Raw genomic sequence first — 21,178 nt, 5'->3', positions numbered from 1 at the left:
AGGTCCAGGTAACCTCCAAAGCAAGTACGTGTAATGTGGTACCACCATAAACCTGGCATATGCTGGTCGCCCCAACAAAGCATGATACTGTGACGGGAAATCCACAACTTCGAATTCCAACCTCTCTATCCTGTAGTTTTCTCGGGTTCCAAACTGAACGTTGAGATTGATCTTCCCCAATGGGTAACTTGGCTTCTCTAGTGCGATGCTGTAAAAACGTGTGTCGGTTGGTTTCAAATTTGCGAGGGAAATATTCATCTTCCTTAGCGTATCTGCGTACATAAGGTTCAAGCTGCTGCCGCCATCTATAAACACACGAGATACGTCAAATCCTGCAATGACCGCTGGTAGTATAAGTGCTGACTGCCCTGGTCGAGGAACTTGCTATGGATGGTCTGCTATGGTGAAGCCAATGTCTTGCCCTGACCAATTAAGGTACTCGACTGTTGGTGGAGGCATTTTCTCTGCCATAAACACCTGTCGCGAGATCACTTTCTGAGTTCTATTGGATGGCCTTCCCTTCTGAATCATCGATACCGCTCCGTTAGAATTAGGATCAACATAAGGCGGTGGTTCAGGTGCCGCCGCTATTCTAAGCTGATGTCGATTGTCGTCCGTAATCGCGGGAGGAGGTGGCAAGTGAATCTCACCTCTAGGTTCCCGAAGATTTCTTTGCGCTGCCCGAGCGTTAGCATGCCCTGCATATCTTAACATTGCCTGGAAATTGCGACAATCCTTCTGCAGATGTCCCGACTGTCTTTTCCCGCGTCGTCGAGGAAAATGCATCCGACACGGCCCGTTCATCATCTCTTCGGGGACACGAAAGGCCTCCGGAACCTTGGCCCGCTGTTTTGCCTATTGTTTCGAGGTTCATCTCTATTGTCGCCTCGTTGCTCATTACTTCTCCGGTAATCATCTCTCGTTGTTTCCTCTCGCGCTTGCTCGGAAACCAGCCGAGATTTGTCCCTGGAGCATCATAGCTCGAGTACCGCCGAGGAAATCGTCGCCTTGGTTGATAATTTCGGCCGCGGTCTTCCTCCGGCGACCTATGCCGTTTGTTGTGGACAGCATCTTCTCCATCTCGCCCATCTGTTTGCTATTTCCATTAGTGCGGACACCGTCTTTGGATTGGTCCTTCCCGGATCCTCGACAAAATCACCACGCCCGATCCTCGCGACAAACGCATCTATTGCTCTCTCATCAGATATATTTTCTGCCGAGTTTTTAATGATGTTCCATCTTTGGATATATTTTCTCATTGGCTCATCTGGCTTTGGTCGGCACGCTCTTAACTCCTCTAATGACGCAGGTTTCTTGCATGTGGACCGGAAGTTCTTGACGAATACGTCCTCGAAGTTTTCCCAACTGTCGATAGATCCTGGAGGAAGTTTCTTTATACAAGATCGTGCGGCTCCACTCAAATGCACCTGGATGCTTTGCATAGCTGTTGCCCTGGTTCCTCCTGTGAGCTTTACCGTCTCGAGATAATCAACTAGCCAATCCTCGGGATCTTGGAGGCCGTCGAATTTCTTGAAGTTATCAGGTAATTTGAATCCTGACGGGTGATACGTCTCCGACGTATCGATAATTTCTTATGTTCTATGCCATATTATTGATGATACCTACATGTTTTATGCACACTTTATGTCATATTCGTGCATTTTCTGGAACTAACCTATTAACAAGATGCCGAAGTGCCGCTTCTCGTTTTTGCTGTTTTTGGTTTCGTAAATCCTAGTAACGAAATATTCTCGGAATTGGACGAAATGAAGACCCGTGGGCCTATTTTTCCACGGAGCTTCCGTAAGACCGAAGAACATACGAAGTGGGGCCACGAGGTGGCGACACCACAAGGCGGCGCGGCCCGGGGGGCCCGCGCCGCCCTATGGTGTGGCCCCCTCGTCCGGCCCCCGACTCGCCCTTCCGCCTACTTAAAGCCTCCGTCGCGAAACCCCCGATGCGAAAAACCACGATACGGAAAACCTTACCGAGACGCCGCCGCCGCCGATCCCATCTCGGGGGATTCTCGAGATCTCCTCCGGCACCCCGCCGGAGAGGGGATTCATCTCCCGGAGGACTCTACACCGCCATGGTCGCCTCCGGAGTGATGAGTGAGTAGTTCACCCCTGGACTATGGGTCCATAGCAGTAGCTAGATGGTTGTCTTCTCCTCATTGTGCTTCATTGTTGGATCTTGTGAGCTGCCTAACATGATCAAGATCATCTATCCGTAATTCTATATGTTGTGTTTGTCGGGATCCGATGGATAGAGAATACCATGTCATGTTAATTATCAAGTTATTACATATGTGTTGTTTATGATCTTGCATGCTCTCCGTTACTAGTAGAGGCTCTGGCCAAGTTTTTACTTTTAACTCCAAGAGGGAGTATTTATGCTCGATAGTGGGTTCATGCCCGCATTGACACCTGGGACAAGGATGCAAAGTTCTAAGGTTGTGTTGTGTCGTTGCCACTAGGGATAAAACATTGGCGCTATATCCGAGGATATAGTTGTTGATTACATTACGCACCATACTTAATGCAATTGTCCGTTGTTAGCAACTTAATACCGGAGGGGTTCGGATGATAACCTCGAAGGTGGACTTTTTAGGCATAGATGCAGTTGGATGGCGGTCTATGTACTTTGTCGTAATGCCCAATTAAATCTCACTATACTTATCATGTCATGTATGTGCATTGTTATGCCCTCTCTATTTGTCAATTGCCCGCTGTAATTTGTTCACCCAACATGCTTTTATCTTATGGGAGAGACACCTCTAGTGAACTCGTGGACCCCGATCCATTCTTTAATACCGAAATACAAATCGCTCGCAATACTTGTTTTTACTATTTTCTCTCGCAAACAATCATCTTCCACACAATACGGTTAATCCTTTGTTACAGCTAAGTCGGTGAGATTGACAACCTCACTCGTTTCGTTGGGGCAAAGTACTTTGGTTGTGTTGTGCAGGTTCCACGTTGGCGCCGGAATCTCCGGTGTTGCGCCGCACTACATCCCGCCGCCATCAACCTTCAACGTGCTTCTTGGCTCCTCCCGGTTCGATAAACCTTGGTTTCTTTCTCGAGGGAAAACTTGCTGCTGTGCGCATCATACCTTCCTCTTGGGGTTGCCCAACGAACGTGTGAAATACACGCCATCAAGCACATTTTCTGGCGCCGTTGCCGGGGACCGAAGAAAAGTTACACCACAAAGATTTCTAACTCCCACGTCAACTACGCACCAGACACATTTTCTGACGCCGTTGCCGGGGAGATCAAGACACGCTGCAAGGGGAGTCTCCACTTCTCAATCTCTTTACTTTGTTTTTGTCTTGCTTTATTTTATTTACTACTTTGTTTGCTGCACTTATATCAAAACACAAAAAAAAAATTAGTTGCTAGCTTTACTTTATTTACTGTCTTGTTTGCTATATCAAAAACACAAAAAAATTAGTTTACTTGCATTTACTTTACTTGATTCATCATGTTTCCTTTTAATTTTACCACAAAGAACATACCGGTAGGACAAGTGTCTATAATTGGGAGGAACAATATAGAAGAATTTTTCACCCATGTTAGTACCGTTGAAGATTTTGAAGATAGACACTTGGTAGAACTTGCTCCTACTTATGAAATTGCTGCCGTCGCTTTAGTTCGCATGTTGGAAACTAAATTTGTTAATCTCAATCCTATAATCCAACACATGTTTCTTACACTTGGTGATTTGGAAGAGGGGGAAAAGAAAGATTTTGTTTTAGAAACCCTTCTTAGAGAATTTGGTGGTCTAGCAAGAGAGGCTAGAAAGGTCTTTGCTAAATTTAATATGCTTGGTTCTCATACTAATTTTGTTAGTCTCCTTGAAAAGATGGACATGGATAGAATAAGATACACTAATAATATTAATGATGGTGGGGAGATCAAAGCACCAATACCATGTAAACTCCTAGCTATGAATGATGTACTAGAAAATAACTATGCTTGGCTTGTTCCCGAAAATTTGTTCGATGAGAGTAGCAAGCCCAAGACTAATGAAAAGGAGACGCTGAAACTTATGTATCCAATATACTATGCATGGTTGAGAAAACTCCAAACCCCGCTGTAGGTGCACCACCCTTCGATAATACTTGAGATACACTTTCTGCGCCTAGCTGAAAGGCGTTAAAGAAAAGCGCTTATGGGAGACAACCCATGTTTTTACTCCAGTATTTTTGTTTTATATTTGTTTCTTGGAAGTTGTTTACTACTGTAGCAACCTCTCCTTATCTTAGTTTTATGTTTTGTTGTGTCAAGTAAAGTCTTTGATAGAAAAGTAAGTACTAGATTTGGATTACTGCGCAGTTCCGCATTTCTTTGCTGTCACGAATCTGGGTCTATCTCCCTGTAGGTAGCTCCGAAAATTAAGCCAATTTACGAGCATGATCCTCAGATATGTACGCAACTTTCATTCAATTTGAGCATTTTCATTTGAGCAAGTCGGGTGGCCTAATAAAATCCACCTTTACGGATTGTTCTGTTTTGACAGATTCTGTCTTTTATTTCGCATTGCCTCTTTTGCTATGTTGGATGAATTTCTTTGATCCACTAATGTCCAGTAGCTTTATGCAATGTCCAGAAGTGTTAAGAATGATTGTGTCACCTCTGAACATGTGAATTTTTATTATGCACTAACCCTCTAATGAGTTGTTTCGAGTTTGGTGTGGAGGAAGTTTTCAAGGATCAAGAGAGGAGTATGATGCAATATGATCAAGGAGAGTGAAAGCTTCTAAGCTTGGGGATGCCCCGTGGTTCACCCCTCGCATATTCTAAGAAGACTCAAGCTGTCTAAGCTTGGGGATGCCCAAGGCATCCCCTTCTTCATCGACAACATTATCAGGTTCCTCCCCTGAAACTATATTTTTATTCCATCACATCTTATGCACTTTGCTTGGAGCGTCGGTTTGTTTTTGTTTTTTTTGTTTTGTTTGAATAAAATGGATCCTTGCATTCACTTTATGGGAGAGAGACACGCTCCGCTGTAGCATATGGACAAATATGTCCTTAGGCTCTACTCATAGTATTCATGGCGAAGTTTCTTCTTCGTTAAATTGTTATATGGTTGGAATTGGAAAATGATACATGTAGTAACTCTAAAATGTCTTGGATAATTTGATACTTGGAAATTGTTGTGCTCATGTTTAAGCTCTTGCATCATATACTTTGCACCCATTAATGAAGAAATACTTAGAGCTTGCTAATTTAGTTTGCATATTTGATTTCTCTAGAGTCTAGATAACATCTAGTATTGAGTTTTGAACAACAAGGAAGACGGTATGGAGTCTTATAATGTTTACCATATGTCTTTTATGTGAGTTTTGCTGTACCGTTCATCCTTGTGTTTGTTTCAAATAACCTTGCTAGCCTAAACCATGTATCGAGAGGGAATACTTCTCATGCATCCCAAATACTTGAGCCAACCACTATGCCATTTGTGTCCACCATACCTACCTACTACATGGTATTTCTCCGCCATTCCAAAGTAAATTGCTTGAGTGCTACCTTTAAAATTCCATCATTCACCTTTGCAATATATAGCTCATGGGACAAATAGCTTAAAAACTATTGTGTTATTGAATATGTACTTATGCACTTTATCTCTTATTAAGTTGCTTGTTGTGCGATAACCATGCTTCTGGGGACGCCATCAACTATTCTTTGTTGGATATCATGTGAGTTGCTATGCATGTCCGTCTTGTCTGAAGCAAGAGAGATCTACCACCTTCACGGTTGGAGCATGCATATTGTTAGAGAAGAACTTTGGGCCGCTAACTAAAGACATGATTCATGGTGGAAGTTTCAGTTTGGACATATATCCTCAATCTCATATGAGAATAATAATTGTTGCCACATGCTTATGCATTAAAGAGGAGTCCATTATCTGTTGTCCATGTTGTCCCGGTATGGATGTCTAAGTTGAGAATAATCAAAAGCGAGAAATCCAAAATGCGAGCTTTCTCCTTAGACCTTTGTACAAAGCGGCATGGAGGTACCCCATTGTGACACTTGGTCAAAACATGTGCATTGCAAAGATCCGGTAGTCCAAGTTAATTAGGACAAGGTGCGGGCACTATTAGTATACTATGCATGAGACTTGCAACTTGTAAGATATAATGTACATAACTCATATGCTTTATTACTACCGTTGACAAAATTGTTTCATGTTTTCAAAATAAAAGCTCTAGCACAAATATAGCAATCGATGCTTTCCTCTTTGAAGGACCATTCTCTTTACTTTTATGTTGAGTCAGCTTCACCTATCTCTCTCCACCTCAAGAAGCAAACACTTGTGTGAACTGTGCATTGATTCCTACATACTTGCATATTGTACTTGTTATATTACTCTATGTTGACAATTATCCATGAGATATACATGTTACAAGTTGAAAGCAACCGCTGAAACTTAATCTTCCTTTGTGTTGCTTCAATGCCTTTACTTTGATTTATTGCTTTATGAGTTAACTCTTATGCAAGACTTATTAATACTTGTCTTGAAGTACTATTCATGAAAAGTCTTTGCTTTATGATTCACTTGTTTACTCATGTCATTACCATTGTTTTGATCGCTGCATTCACTACATATGTTTACAAATAGTATGATCAAGGTTATGATGGCATATCACTTCAGAAATTATCTTTGTTATCGTTTTACCTGCTCGGGACGAGCAGTAACTAAGCTTGGGGATGCTGATACGTCTCCGACGTATCGATAATTTCTTATGTTCTATGCCATATTATTGATGATACCTACATGTTTTATGCACACTTTATGTCATATTCGTGCATTTTCTGGAACTAACCTATTAACAAGATGCCGAAGTGCCGTTCTCGTTTTCTCGCTGTTTTTGGTTTCAGAAATCCTAGTAACGAAATATTCTCGGAATTGGACGAAATGAAGACCCAGGGGCCTATTTTTCCACGGAGCTTCCAGAAGACCGAAGAACATACGAAGTGGGGCCACGAGGTGGCGACACCACAAGGCGGCGCGGCCCGTGGGGGCCCGCGCCGCCCTATGGTGTGGCCCCTCGTCCGGCCCCCGACTCGCCCTTCCGCCTACTTAAAGCCTCCGTCGCGAAACCCCCGATGCGAAAAACCACGATACGGAAAACCTTACTGAGACGCCGCCGCCGCCGATCCCATCTCGGGGGATTCTGGAGATCTCCTCCGGCACCCTGCCGGAGAGGGGATTCATCTCCCAGAGGACTCTACACCGCCATGGTCGCCTCCGGAGTGATGAGTGAGTAGTTCACCCCTGGACTATGGGTCCATAGCAGTAGTGTTGACCGCCAAAACCCACCGTCGGGCAGCGACAGTCAGCACTAGTAGAGCCGGGAAGATCCTAGAGCTGCGGCTGGCTAAGACCCCTCCGAGCGACGGCCCGCAATGCTCTTCTGGTCACACGCGGCGATGCGAAGTGCAAGGGCGTGCCACCTGACCTATACCTGGTCAGGAAGGTGATGGGGAATGCCTCGCTTAGTTCCCGCATGGCATACACGTAAACGTTAAATACGAGCCTCGATCGGCTCTCGGGTTATCTCGTGAATCGGCTCAAAGAGCCGATCCACCCATGATCCGTGCGGGGTGCACGAATACTTGGTGATCCCGCTTGATCAAGATAAAGCTAAAGAGATCTACGACGATTTAGGGTTTTCACCGCATAATCGGATCATCCTACTCCAGGCTGGGCCTCGCGGCCACGCACGGTAGCTCATAAGCCGATCCTAAACAAGGCCAAAGAACCAACAATGTAGTTGATCCACGGAACATCCCGTTTAGGACTTGCGAACGCCACCCTACATGCCACTCGGATCCTCCCCTTTGTAAGGCCTAACTATTGCGGATATTAAACTAATCCTTGCGGAGCAAGGAGCAATCGTAACGGATCGGATCTACTAAACGATGAACAAGCAGGGTGCCGCCCCATGCCCGAGATAGGCATGAGGACGGCTAGATATGCAAGGGTTGCACTACGTAAGCATGTTTATACGAAGAACAATGCTAACCCTAACACATCTATGATAACTACGTTGCCCGCCATCAAAGACGCTTCGGTACGGGCAACGCATGAACAACGTGGAGCTTGTGCTGCCTAGATCGCAAGATGCGATCTAGGCAGCATGTCGCTTACCTGATTGAAACCCTCGAGACGAAGGAGTTGGCGATGCGCCGAGATTGGTTTGTTTTGGGGTGAACGTTGTGTTGTTTTTTATTCCATAAACCCTAGGTACACATTTATAGTCCAGGGGACTTTCTAATTGAGGCGTGCACCTACCGTGCACGGGCAAAACCCTAACTTCTAAATTAAGATGCGATCTACTATAATACGGATACGAGGGCAATTTAGCCCAAACTTGGTACACAAGGCCGATTCACGTATTTCTTCCATGTATATTCTTCAAACCCATCTTGATCGCGGCCCACCTCTGATCCGGTCAAATTCTGGTGATAACAAGTAGCTAGATGGTTGTCTTCTCCTCATTGTGCTTCATTGTTGGATCTTGTGAGCTGCCTAACATGATCAAGATCATCTATCTGTAATTCTATATGTTGTGTTTGTCGGGATCCGATGGATAGAGAATACCATGTCATGTTAATTATCAAGTTATTACATATGTGTTGTTTATGATCTTGCATTCTCTCCGTTACTAGTAGAGGCTCGGCCAAGTTTTTACTTTTAACTCCAAGAGGGAGTATTTATGCTCGATAGTGGGTTCATGCCCGCATTGACACCGGGACGATGTGACGAAAGTTCTAAGGTTGTGTTGTGTTGTTGCCACTAGGGATAAAACATTGGCGCTATGTCCGAGGATGTAGTTGTTGATTACATTACGCACCATACTTAATGCAATTGTCTCGTTGTTAGCAACTTAATACCGGAGGGGTTCGGATGATAACCTGAAGGTGGACTTTTTAGGCATAGATGCAGTTGGATGGCGGTCTATGTACTTTGTCGTAATGCCCAATTAAATCTCACTATACTTATCATGTCATGTATGTGCATTGTTATGCCCTCTCTATTTGTCAATTGCCCGACTGTAATTTGTTCACCCAACATGCTTTTATCTTATGGGAGAGACACCTCTAGTGAACTGTGGACCCCAGTCCATTCTTTAATACTGAAATACAAATCTGCTGCAATACTTGTTTTCACTATTTTCTCTGCAAACAATCATCTTCCACACAATACGGTTAATCCTTTGTTACAGCAAGCCGGTGAGATTGACAACCTCACTGTTTCGTTGGGGAAAAGTACTTTGGTTGTGTTGTGCAGGTTCCACGTTGGCACCGGAATCTCTGGTGTTGCGCCGCACTACATCCCGCCGGCATCAACCTTCAACGTGCTTCTTGGCTCCTCCTGGTTCGATAAACCTTGGTTTCTTTCTGAGGGAAAACTTGCTGCTGTGCGCATCATACCTTCCTCTTGGGGTTGCCCAACGAACGTGTGAAATACACGCCATCAAGCACATTTTCTGGCGCCGTTGCCGGGGAACTGAAGAAAAGCTACACCACAAAGATTTCTAACTCCCACGTCAACTACGCACCAACGGGACTCGAGTTTTTCGAACTCTTCTTGTGAAGCATGGCAAACCGCACATATCCTCGTCATTTAGCTCTGGGGACTGCCGATGGTCCCTTCTGCTTTGTCGCGCTCTGTCGACCCTTGCTTGAGCTGCCGTGTCCCTTGCTCCACTTGGCCCTTCGGGAGCTGTTGCTGTTGCTGCCGCGGGTCGTGGACTATTTTGCCTTGCCGTTCCTTCGGGAGGTGTTGATATAAACGCCGTTCCCATGGCTCCAACTCCTGCCATTGCCATGTTATATAATGCCTCCCTTGGATCTCCTGGGGGTGGCCTAGACGCTAAGATGAAAGCTTGTGTCGCCATGTATCCTGCTTCCGGTGTTTTTGGGATAATATTCCCCCTCGTGTCGATTGACATAAAGGACATGTCGAGGTTTTGGATTAGAGTCTCTCTTTCAGCTTCCGGTATATTTTGCAGCCGAGATCTTGCTCTCCTCCGAGCTTCTCTGTGACTATCTCCCGAAGTTTCTGAGTGTCGACTTAATTCCGCTCGTCGCCTGCTTGATGCGGAAGCTTCCTCCCTTCTCTTGTTCAAAGCAGCTGTTCGTTTTTCCAGTTCTCTTCCAGCTCGGGCGAGTCTATATTGATAAGCTTGCAGTTCTTGGAAGTTCAGAGCCATCTAAAGCTTTCGCAGCTCTATCCCAGGCTGCTTGTGGAAGTTGAACTCTGACATGTGGTGTGGGCCCGACATATTTAGTGCCCAAACCTCTCCTTAGATCTGAGGGATCGACATAGGGATTTTCCAAATCGTCGAAAGCCTCTGATGTTTCCTCTTGATCGCGGCTTGCCTCTCCAATGGCATAAACTTGGTGATATTTTGGAGTTTTCACTTTGCTTGGTTCGGTGACACCATCATAGAGATTGGTGAAGACCTTCCCAATGGAGATGGATTTGTCGATGAAGTCGAAGCTATCGGTGTCGCTCGAATCGTCGCTTATATAGGAGTCCGCCGATGATTCGAAGGACATGTCGCTGAAGATTTTGGCGAGTTTTTCACTTGCCCTGCTGCCGATGAAGCGTGGCGACGAAATCTCCTTATCGCTTGACTCGACGGATGATACTGAGTTTGAGAAATCAGGACCACCCGCCGATAATCCCGACGAAATCGGCACTTCGAGACGATACACTCCTTCTTTCTCGACGCGGAAATCGAACTTTCCAAACGTCATCTTCATGGGCTCCTCCAGGTACGCATATGCATCCAAACGGGAGGGCGGGTGAGGAATAAAATCAGCAAGACCAGTTTCGATCTGTTTACCTCTGTCCATGATGTTGCTTGCTACTGATGAAGTCGACGATCTTGAACCTGCCATCGAGATCAGCTCCTTGTCGCCTCTAGACCCCACAGACGGCGCCAATTGACAAGGTATTAACTTGTCAATGCCTACGGATTGTAGACTAGGATTTAGTTGGATGTAGAGGGCAAGTAGATCTCGAAGGTTTCAGCCGAAAAGTACTCGACGAATATGAAAACTAAAGTTTGAGAAACAATGATTCGATGCTTTCTTTGTCCCTCGACTCCCCCTTATATAGGAGGCGGAGCCGAGGGATTCGTATTGTACAAGTTACAGAGTCCGGGAAGATTTCTAACTCCTCCCGCAAGATTACAAATAATGCTTCCTATTACAACTCTAGCTTTCCTTAACAATATCTTGGGCTTCCGAATCTTCTTATTCTTCGGGTAGTGGGCTTTCAGAAAACCCCGGGTACTATCTTCGGCAGGCCCATTGGGGATGCCTATGTCAGGTGGACCATACATTGATAAAGTACTATATTTTTATAAGTCACTATTGTATATGTTGTCTGTAAGTTGGCTATAGATGACATGATACTTGGCTTATAGCCCGCAGATGGCTACACTATTGGAATTGCTCTAATCTATTGATATGATGAATCTATTAATATCTTATCTACATTTACATGTCACTTATTTAGAGCTTTAATTAAGAATCAATGAAGGGAACACACGCTTCCACGTGTATGCATTCAGATCAACAACACCGATGCAAGTTGTCACCTTCCCATAGAAAAACAACAACTGGGAATCAATGAAGTGATAAAGAACTAACTAGTTGGGAGATCTCCAATTGGAATCTGTGTATTGACAAATTGATAGTGTGAGTTTCACGTGAGGACAGCCTCGAGTCCATTCATGTACTACCGTCGTACGATATTTTGGACTGCTGCAATAACTCTATTGTGCTGATGCCTTGACCTTGAGAAACCCGCTGTCTCTGATGTCGATACATATTCAAATTTTAGGTACTACAAAGACCGATATGGAATGGAGTAAATTGATTGAGTGGCGTAATGAATAAGTTGTTGTCGACTTTAGAGCAAGTCTAGCAGCTCTCTAATTTTTCTTTCCTTATCTTTTTTCGTAGGGGTTCAACCTATAAAGTTTCTCTCTATATTTTGTTCATCTTCAGCGGGTTTCCTACATTTTATCGAGTGTTATGCTTGATCAGTAACCACAACCAACGAAAAGGCTTTCCTACATTTTTGTCCCTTATATTACATTCAACTTTATTTCAATGGTATTTCCTACATTGCTTCCTAGATAAAAAAAAAAGCATCAAGAATCTAAGTACGCATTAACTCTTTAATTACGTACTAATAATAGGGGAGTCGTCCACCACTCCAATGTACTCCCTCTGTTCTGAAATATTCTATATTTTAGCTCTAAAATTTATTCTGAAATAATCTACATTCTAACTTTTAGTCAACAACGACATTGAAAATGAAGTGCTTTTGCTCTTTTTATTGTTATTTTTAGTGTACCTGGAATTGGTTATTCACATCCGTAATAAATACAACACTAGTTTATCTTATTTTTTCTACAATATAGACAAAATCATAACAGAGGGAGTATAGGGAAGAACAAGGGATGCGTAGGGGCAGCAGATTTGTAGGGGCATAAGTACCGTAGGGGTGCTCTCTTTTCCCTCTTTCTCCCCTATACTATTTAGCATCGGGGTGTCATTGGAGTTCTCCTGGACTTGCTCTTAATTATTCTAGAAGTCCATTCAGTAATTTTTTGGTAGGAAGCGCTCTGGCCTCTGGGTACCTTGAGAATATTTTTTGTCAAGATCGAGCCCTCCTCCCGGCGGCAAATGTAGTCGAGTAACTTGACGTTCGCCATAGTAACGAACTTACTCCCTCCAGCCAGGAGTGTTGGGCATGGTACAACGTTTTGACTGAGGTCGGCGCAGGGAGAGGTCAAGAGAGATTTCTCTCTCCAATATTTGGCCACATTATGATAAACTAAATGTACAAACATTAGTTACTTTCAAACCAAATGGACTATCATGTTAATTAAAACTTTCAAGTTGTGTGTTCACCAGGGTTAGGCACCAAGCAAAAATGGTATGGTTGACATTATTATCGTGCCAATGCATTATGTTTTCGCTCGATCTGGTGATAAGTACAACAAAAAAAAACATCAGCGTAAAATGCACCTTCAGCTGCTGACCATTCATGTGATGGGAGACATTAGAATTATTGGGTCGCAAGCAAATTCAGTGTTACATTTGTCTCTCATGCAGTTTCTAGGACGAAGCAAACGAAACCATTCGTTTTTGTGGACATGTTGGAGAAGAAATTATAATTATATTGATTGATTCGAGCAGCAGCCACAACTTCATCAATACTGAGTTTCTCGTCGTGCTAATTGCAGAATCACAGCAACTAAGTCAGCTCGGATGAAATTGGCCAATGGAAGTTCGGTGACATGTGATCAGCAAGTGCGGGAGCTCTCTTGGCTGACCCAAGGTTATACACTCACCATTGATAGGCGTGTGATTGAACTAGGGGTTAAGATGTTGTGTTCGGCAATCGGCATTGTTTGGATTCAAAGCTATAGTGCTATATTTGTGGATTAGATACGAAAATGTCTGTCGATTCCTCGCAACAGTACCATAGCTCACGTACAGGGAATTTTGGCCACTTATGTTTCTCTAAAAACTATCACTGTGGAACTACGCAAGGCTTACACTGTCACAGAGATTTTTGGGCATTAGCCATTATAGATTTCTACTCTGACCATATTAAAACCGCAACTCCAACTAGGTTTTGATAAACCGACACAGAGTCGCGGTTTTGATTCCTAGCCAAATGTAATCATTTTATGATTCTCAGCGGATGGAAATCAAAATTTGCTAACTTAATCTAGAGTAGGTTTCTAGCTAAAATCGGTTGGAATAACATATCTTTACTTTCTGAGTTGGTTTACTCCTCGAAACCGGCTATAATCTTGAAGCCCGTGGAGTACTGACATACCCTTTAGGTCTGTACACTACCAAGATAAATAGTCGAAAAGAGCATCTTTGCTTGCACTCTAAAGCCGGGTAAACACTCTTCGGATCCATTTGTCGGCTTCTTAGTCCGTACACCCGTGGAGTAATGACATTTTGATCGTTATTCTAGTACAAACATGTAGTAAAAATATGGCAAAACTTCGACAATATAAGAATCATGGCCCTTTTATGAAATGTACTTAACATAGTTAATTTTCATGCCAACATTGGAAGTCCACAATATTTTTGTATATATAAAAGTTTTATCACAGATTCCTTGAGATAAGACAACGTTGGTCTGTTTCTGCAGTGGATGTAGTACATTTTTTGAACCTTTTTTTTTGCATCTAGCCATCAAAAATAATATTAACTTGTTCATTGCATCAAAGTTGCCATAGAGATTAAATGGCTAATATAGAGCAAACATGATGTTCTTGTATAAAGTTATTGTGACAAAAAAAAATTCTTGGGCCATTTTTTTCTTGAAAGCTTGGCCATATATTCTTGATGAGGAAGACAATGTTTTATTGTGCTATCGACGTGGAAAAATTGCTTTGCTGAAAGTATTTTTTTTCTATGGAATATTCCGTGATATGGTAAAATGCATTAATCATTAGAATGTGAAAAAATGTTTTCAGATGTGATGAAATTTTGCATATCTCTTTACCAGTTATTTCATGCACTATTGTATGGCAGTTTAACGTAAATTTTAGAAAGTAGAGACAACAAGCAACCAAACTTCACATATGAAGAGATACATGCGTATTGTCTACCTTGGTGACACATGTGAATACTACAAAAACAAAATTGCAAACGTGGAAACCAGAATTATCCAAAGTTGTTGCTACTTCTAAGTATTCCACAATTGATATGTCTAAGTGGACCAACTGTTATGTCCAGCTAATGTGGTATATTATGATTATACCTTATTAAGGTTAGATAGTGCCGCAAACACAAATAATTCATATTGCCGTGCAAAGCACGTGCAGTTTTCTAGTTTAATTAGCGCAGAACACAAGAGTATTTTCACATATTAATTGTGCTATTTATCACTTGCTTTTATTTTCTTGGTATCTGGAATATAGGCTCGTGGACTTGAAAAGGTTATTATAGATAGTATCATGCATTTCATACATACAAAAAGCTATGTAGCACTGCAATTGATAATAATGTGAGAGAATATAATACTACCTCCATCTCAAAACTTAAGGCTTATATTATTTTTAGAAAGTCAAACTATGTCAAGTTTGACTAAACTTTTTTAACAAAAATTATTAACATGTAAAATAAAAAAATTAATATTATTAAGTATATAATGAAATATATTTCGTATGGTATCTACAAAATAATATATTTATTGATAGATTGCTCTAAAAGTATGGTCAAACTTACTTGGTTTGATTTTTCTAAAAAAAATAAACCATAAGCTTTGAGATGGAGGTACTAGTACTATGTAGATACCATATTATATCACGTTAAACTAGAAAATTTAATGTTAAAATAGCTAGCTCTTGTATTGAGATTTACATTAAGATTCTACAAATTAATAAATACAATAAAATATGATACTACTATACAATACCAATATAAATACTAATATATAATTGTATCCACCGGTCTGTATGTACACAAGTGGTTGCTTTCTCGTGAGTACTATACGTGCACAAAGACAAACTTTGAACTAATGAAATAATTAAATTAACCAAGGCAGTTGGCTGCAATTGATCTCCACTTGACTTGAGATCTGTGTCCTGACCGGGGTGAGTTTTCGCGTGAACGACTGGCTCCGGCAACCATTTATGCGTGATATTCGAAGAATAAATTAACCAACGTAGTCAGTGGCGAACCAACAGGCATGCCGCGTACGGCGTACCCTGCGGCCCAGCAGTGCAAGCGTACTCTGAGCTAAATGCACGCAGCCTGCGGCCATGCATGTCTCGTTCAGGGACATGGCATATGTGCCATGCTCTTGGTTGGTTTTGGTAGCCTGATCATGATCCATTATTCACTGCATTCGGAGCGCGTTTGGTATCGTGAGTTTTCCTTAGCTCATATAGGAGGTGTAATTTTTCGGCCGTTTGATTTCGTGGGCTACCTCGCGTTGTTGCACATCATGAATCTTAAAGCACTTCTGGACTAGGTCCAACGGAACGCTCGAATCGGTCGTTTCTAGCGGATCACCCTCATCACCGTAGTATTAATACTCTCTCCATTTCAAAGTCATCCATCCTTCAACATCGAGCGACATGGCCGGCTCGCCTCATAATTAGTCTTTCTGTAGTGAAGTATATGATTAATTTTGGATACTCATCCTGCACGAATATTCAGATTTTGTATCCACGGTGTGACGCTATCTCGACCACACAGATCCAAAGGCGCAACGGCCATGTTTTATTCACAAAAGGTGGCCTTTAAAAATCGTAGTTTTTAGGGTCCGCAAGTAGTTTAACCTGGCGACTTTATTTCCCCATCGTGCTAACTACTAACAGAGTGTTTTTCGATAGAATACTCGACTATTTGTATATTTACCATTGTAGCCTTTTCGTAATATCCTTTTTACATATTTTGTTTTGTTCAGTAAAATCTAAGTGTATGTTAGTGTTGCTTGAATTATGATCCAACAGCCCAATACTTTGAAAGTTTAGGATTGTGGCAAGAATTAACTTCAATATTAGAATGCCCGTTCATGGTGCATGTGTCCAGCAACTTACGATTTAGATTGTAATGCACTTTTTATGAATTTAATTTATCATAATTTATAATCATTGTTATTTCATCTTTATATTTTTAAGACAAAATTGTTATCAATAGGAATGCTAAAAGTTTAATATGGCATACCCTTTGATGAAAGCCTAGATCCAGGACTGGACGACACACATATGGAAGATCGTGCGAAAGATCCCTACTATTATTTTTATTGTATGCACATTTTCCACCCACCCGCCTAGCGAAAACATCGCACAGGTTCGAAAATTTGAAACCATATGGGATACAACGCGACCAACTCCATATAAAGAAATCACGTGCTTCATTTTTCTCTTTGCAGGCCATTTATTTCAACCAAACTTTATGCGATGATTTTCCACTTTTTTTTCCACCATTTAGCCGCCTTGCATTACACCCCCGTCTAGTTTATAAATCCAGTGAGCACCGCCAGTAGCTCATAATTGCAAAATATGCTTGAAAAAACTATTGGAATGATGCCTTGTCGCTGAAAATATGTGTCAAGTCATCACACATTGTTTGTTCGCGGAGTGCGAATGGAGGCGGCACTAAGGGCATCTCCAACGAAGCGACGCAAATCGGACGCCTAAATTGTCCGCGTGTGTTCATTTCCGTCGCCCCGCGGATGCGAAAATGATCGTTTTTGTCTGTGCGTCCGTTGCACCTAGGGATGCCTCCAGCGGCCCGACATATTTCAGCGTCGGTATGAATTAGGATGTTTGAACAACGAAGTCATAGTTATTACATCTAAATTTTAAAAGGTTTGCATGAAAATAAGATGATATTCCTCTAGGCATTGTCTTCATGGTCAGACAATGCCCACTGATGCTCAATCCGATCCGTCTGTAGGCGGTTGCACACGGCCTCGTCGGTGACTTCTACATTCATATGCAGATAGTCCTTCCAAGATAAAGCCCCAGTGATTGGCACAACCAGCTCACCTTGGAACTTCCAGTGGTTCTCATTGCGGCCATCAGGACGCTCGTTCTCAACGATCATGTTGTGCATGATCACGCAGCATGTCATCACCTCATGCATGGTCTTCAGCGACCATGTTCTTGCCGGGTGACGGAAAATTGCCCACCGAGCGTGGAGCACACCAAATCCTCGCTCCACATCTTTCCTGCAAGCCTCTTACATCTTGGCAAGCCTCCTCGTGTTCTCCGGATTTGGATTACGGACACTCTTCATCAGTGTGGTCCAGTCAGGGTAGATGCCATCAACAAGATAATATGGCTTGTCATATGCATTTCCATTGACCTCGTAGCTCACCCAGGGAGCTTTACCTTGCATAAGCCTGTTGAAAACCGGTGATCGGTGCAACACCTTGATGTCATTGTTGGAACCGGCCATGCCAAAGAATGAATGTCAAATCCATAAATATTGAGATATGATAGCTTCAAGAATGATAGTCCGCCCTCCACATGCCCGATGTATTGACCATGCCATCCAAATGGACATTTCTTCCACTCCTAGTGCATGCAATCTATGCTGACAATCATTCCTGGGAACCCTCTACACTCGTTGATAGACAACAACCGCCTTGTTCCTCAACAGTTGGCTCCCTACACTAATGCTATCCGAACACGGCAATCACGGCTCAGCAAAAACCTGCACATGGACTCAAGGCAGGTGCTCTCACTTATTTGAAGATACTCATTGAATATATTAGCAGTCATTCCATATGATAGCATGCGAATAGCTGCGGATCATTTTTGGTAGGAGGTGAAGCCTAGCGCACATGTTGCATCGGGGTCTGCATTGGAAGTACGAGTCGTAGTTTTTGACGTCCCGTAGAATGACCATGAACAGGTTCCTTGACATCCTGTACCGGCGCCGAAACATTTTTCCTTGTACACCGGATCGTGGAAGTAGTCCTTGTGTTGCCAGAGGTGCCCGTCCACTCTATTGCGCGGCAGGTTTTTTGAGCAGCCCTTGACAGAGCCCCGGTGCACTGGCGCCTGATTTGAATTGTACTCGTGGAGGATAGAGGCCGCAACAGTAGCCAATGTCTATGTCGACTGATCAGACTCCTCGTCAGAAGAGGAGTCAATGACCTCCGCGCGGAACCTGTCCAGTATCTGCTACATGTCCATCTGCGTGGGTACGAACTACGGATCAATGGCCGCATACAATAGCGCTGAAAACACGAGTAAGAAAGCTACCGGCGCAATTAACCAAACAGGTTCGGCAAGGCCGGGCGGCGGAACCGGCCAAGTTTGGCCCCAAAACAGGCGACAGGTGCGCGTCAGAGCCTACCCCGACTATGATCCTGCTCTCCCGCGCGGTGAGAACCGAGCCGGCGGCGAGTACTGCGGCGGTGCGGCGGGACGGCGGCGGGTGGAGTTGGAGTGGTGGCGTCGCACTAGGGCAGCAAAGAAGGTGAAAAAGAAGCAAATCGAAACGCTCGATTTCGCGATTCCTAATATACAGGACCGGGTAAGAAAAGGAGGACACTCTGCGCGACCATGCAGCATTCGTCGCATATTTAGGCCAGATTTATAACCGGTCACTTTACTCGGATAGATGCTCTAAGGGCTTTGCTTTGTTCGCATCACCATGTGTGCATCCATAATGCCGCTAGATCAATGTGTTGTTGCAGAGACTAGGTGTAACTGGTATCTCCACGATATTAATATATGCTCTTTATAGAAAAAAAAGGAAAAATAATGGTAGCATGGATGTTGCACACCAAACGAGTTGAAAACGTGTCTGAATTTCAGGTGCTATCTTCGTGGTGGTTGTACTGTTGTTGGTAGGACTGTAGTACCATAGCGAGACTTTTTTTCTTAGTTTTATTTTTATTTTTTGGCTGTATGTATCCGTACTACCATTAGGGTACTGCGTTGTTGTAGAGGCTAGGTGTATTTGTATCTATCGATATTGATATATTTTCTTTGTTGAAAAAACGAGTTGGAAACAAGGATCTGAAGCTAGCCCACTTGACAAACATTTTTTTACTGCTACAAATTTACAAGTGAAACGGAGTTTATAGGTGAAATGGAATTGGAGTTAGGTAGAGTGAAGCTCTCAATTAACTTAATACTTCCTTTATTCATAAAAAATATCATAAATTTAGATATATTTAGACACATTTTAGTATAGAGATATATCTGAATTTAGATAAATCTTCTACATATTTTTATATAGACCAAGAAGATTATACTAGATCAACAATCAGAAAAACTAAACATGATAATGTTTTAATCAACGGCTAAAAAAAGTTCAGTGTGACACCGGATAGTATCCAAATGTCGTCTCAATGACCGTAGGAGAGCTCATTTAGAGCTCTTAGATTTCCCATACTTCTCACACGAAAAATGTGATTCCATCAAGAGATTGAACATCGTCGATCAATTATTATATGATTATAAAAACATCAAGGAATCAGAAAACAGAGAGATATAAGAAAAATAGCCCGGACGGAAACAGTTCAGCACGAATCCCAGGATACATCCAACGATGAGAAATACTGTAACTAGATTGTGCCGCCGTTGCAGCGCAGAACCTGGGCGTTGACCCATCCGCCGGCGTCGCTGGCGAGGAAGCCGACGAGCGGCGCAATGTCCTCCGGCATGCCGAGCCGCCCTAGCGGCGCCTCGGCGATATACCGCTCAGCCTCCTCCGGCGACTTGCCGTTGTAGAACATGGGCGTGCCCGTCGACCCCGGCGCTACCACGTTGGCGGTGATCCCTGTACCGCGCAGCTCCCGCGCCAGGATCTTGGTCATCACCTCCACCGCCGCCTTGCTCGCCGCGTACGCGGCGTACCCGGGGCGCAGCGACCCGACCCCGGACGACGAGAACGTGACGATGCGGCCGCGCCCGTCGCGCGCCAGCCGGTTGGCGGCCTCGCGGCAGCACAGGAAGGTGCCGCGCGTGTTGGCGCCGAACATGGCGTCGTACGACGCCTCGCTCGTCTCCGCCAGCGTCGGGTATGAGAAGTCCAGAACCGCCGCCGTCGTCACCAGGATGTGGACCTCCCCGCCGAACGCTGCCGCCGCCGCGTCGAACAGCGCCTTCACCTGCGCCGCGTCATTCACGTCAGCCTCCACCGCGATAGCCTGCGGAGGATCGGCGCCGTGCGTGGCGTTGATGCCGCCCACGACCTCCTTCGCCGGCGCCGGGTCTCCGAAGTAGGCGACCGCCACGCGCGCGCCGAGGGACGCGAGGTGCTTCGACACGGCCGAGCCGATCCCGCCGGCGCCGCCTGTCACGATCGCCACGCGCCCGTGGAGCATCAGTGCAGCAGTCACGGTACTCGCCGCGCCGTTGCTTCCGTTGGTCTTGGCCATGCCTGCGAAACCTGCAAATTATCAGAGCCTGCAGCGAATAGTAATGGAGAAAAGAGCTAGTTGTGCATATTAACTACAAGATGCAGGCAGTAGCGAGATGCATACTTCAAGCGTGACACTGCAGTAGATACTTCAGGAGAGATATGCATGATTGTATCAAGAGGCAACCACTTATATAATACTACGGGGTAGTAGGTAGAGAGCAGCACTCTGCAGTTTTGTTTAAAATAGTCCAAGGAGGGGAAAACCTCATGGG

The 21,178-nt window shown here is 43.9% G+C and overlaps 1 protein-coding gene across 1 annotated transcript; it reads right to left on the bottom strand.

Moving 5' to 3' along the window:
- Positions 1 to 20,074: 20,074 nt before the first annotated feature.
- On the bottom strand, positions 20,075 to 20,922 carry LOC124652983 (NADPH-dependent aldehyde reductase-like protein, chloroplastic). The gene has a single exon (XM_047192036.1). It carries the CDS (start codon positions 20,920 to 20,922, stop codon positions 20,107 to 20,109), a length of 816 nt encoding a protein of 271 aa, XP_047047992.1. The 3' UTR covers positions 20,075 to 20,106.
- Positions 20,923 to 21,178: the final 256 nt, after the last annotated feature.

This window comes from Lolium rigidum, chromosome 1 (genome assembly GCF_022539505.1).
Source record: "Lolium rigidum isolate FL_2022 chromosome 1, APGP_CSIRO_Lrig_0.1, whole genome shotgun sequence".
In the NCBI taxonomy this organism is placed as follows: domain Eukaryota; kingdom Viridiplantae; phylum Streptophyta; class Magnoliopsida; order Poales; family Poaceae; genus Lolium; species Lolium rigidum.
Note: the sequence above shows the minus strand (reverse complement) of the source record. Positions and strands in the feature narration are given on the sequence as shown.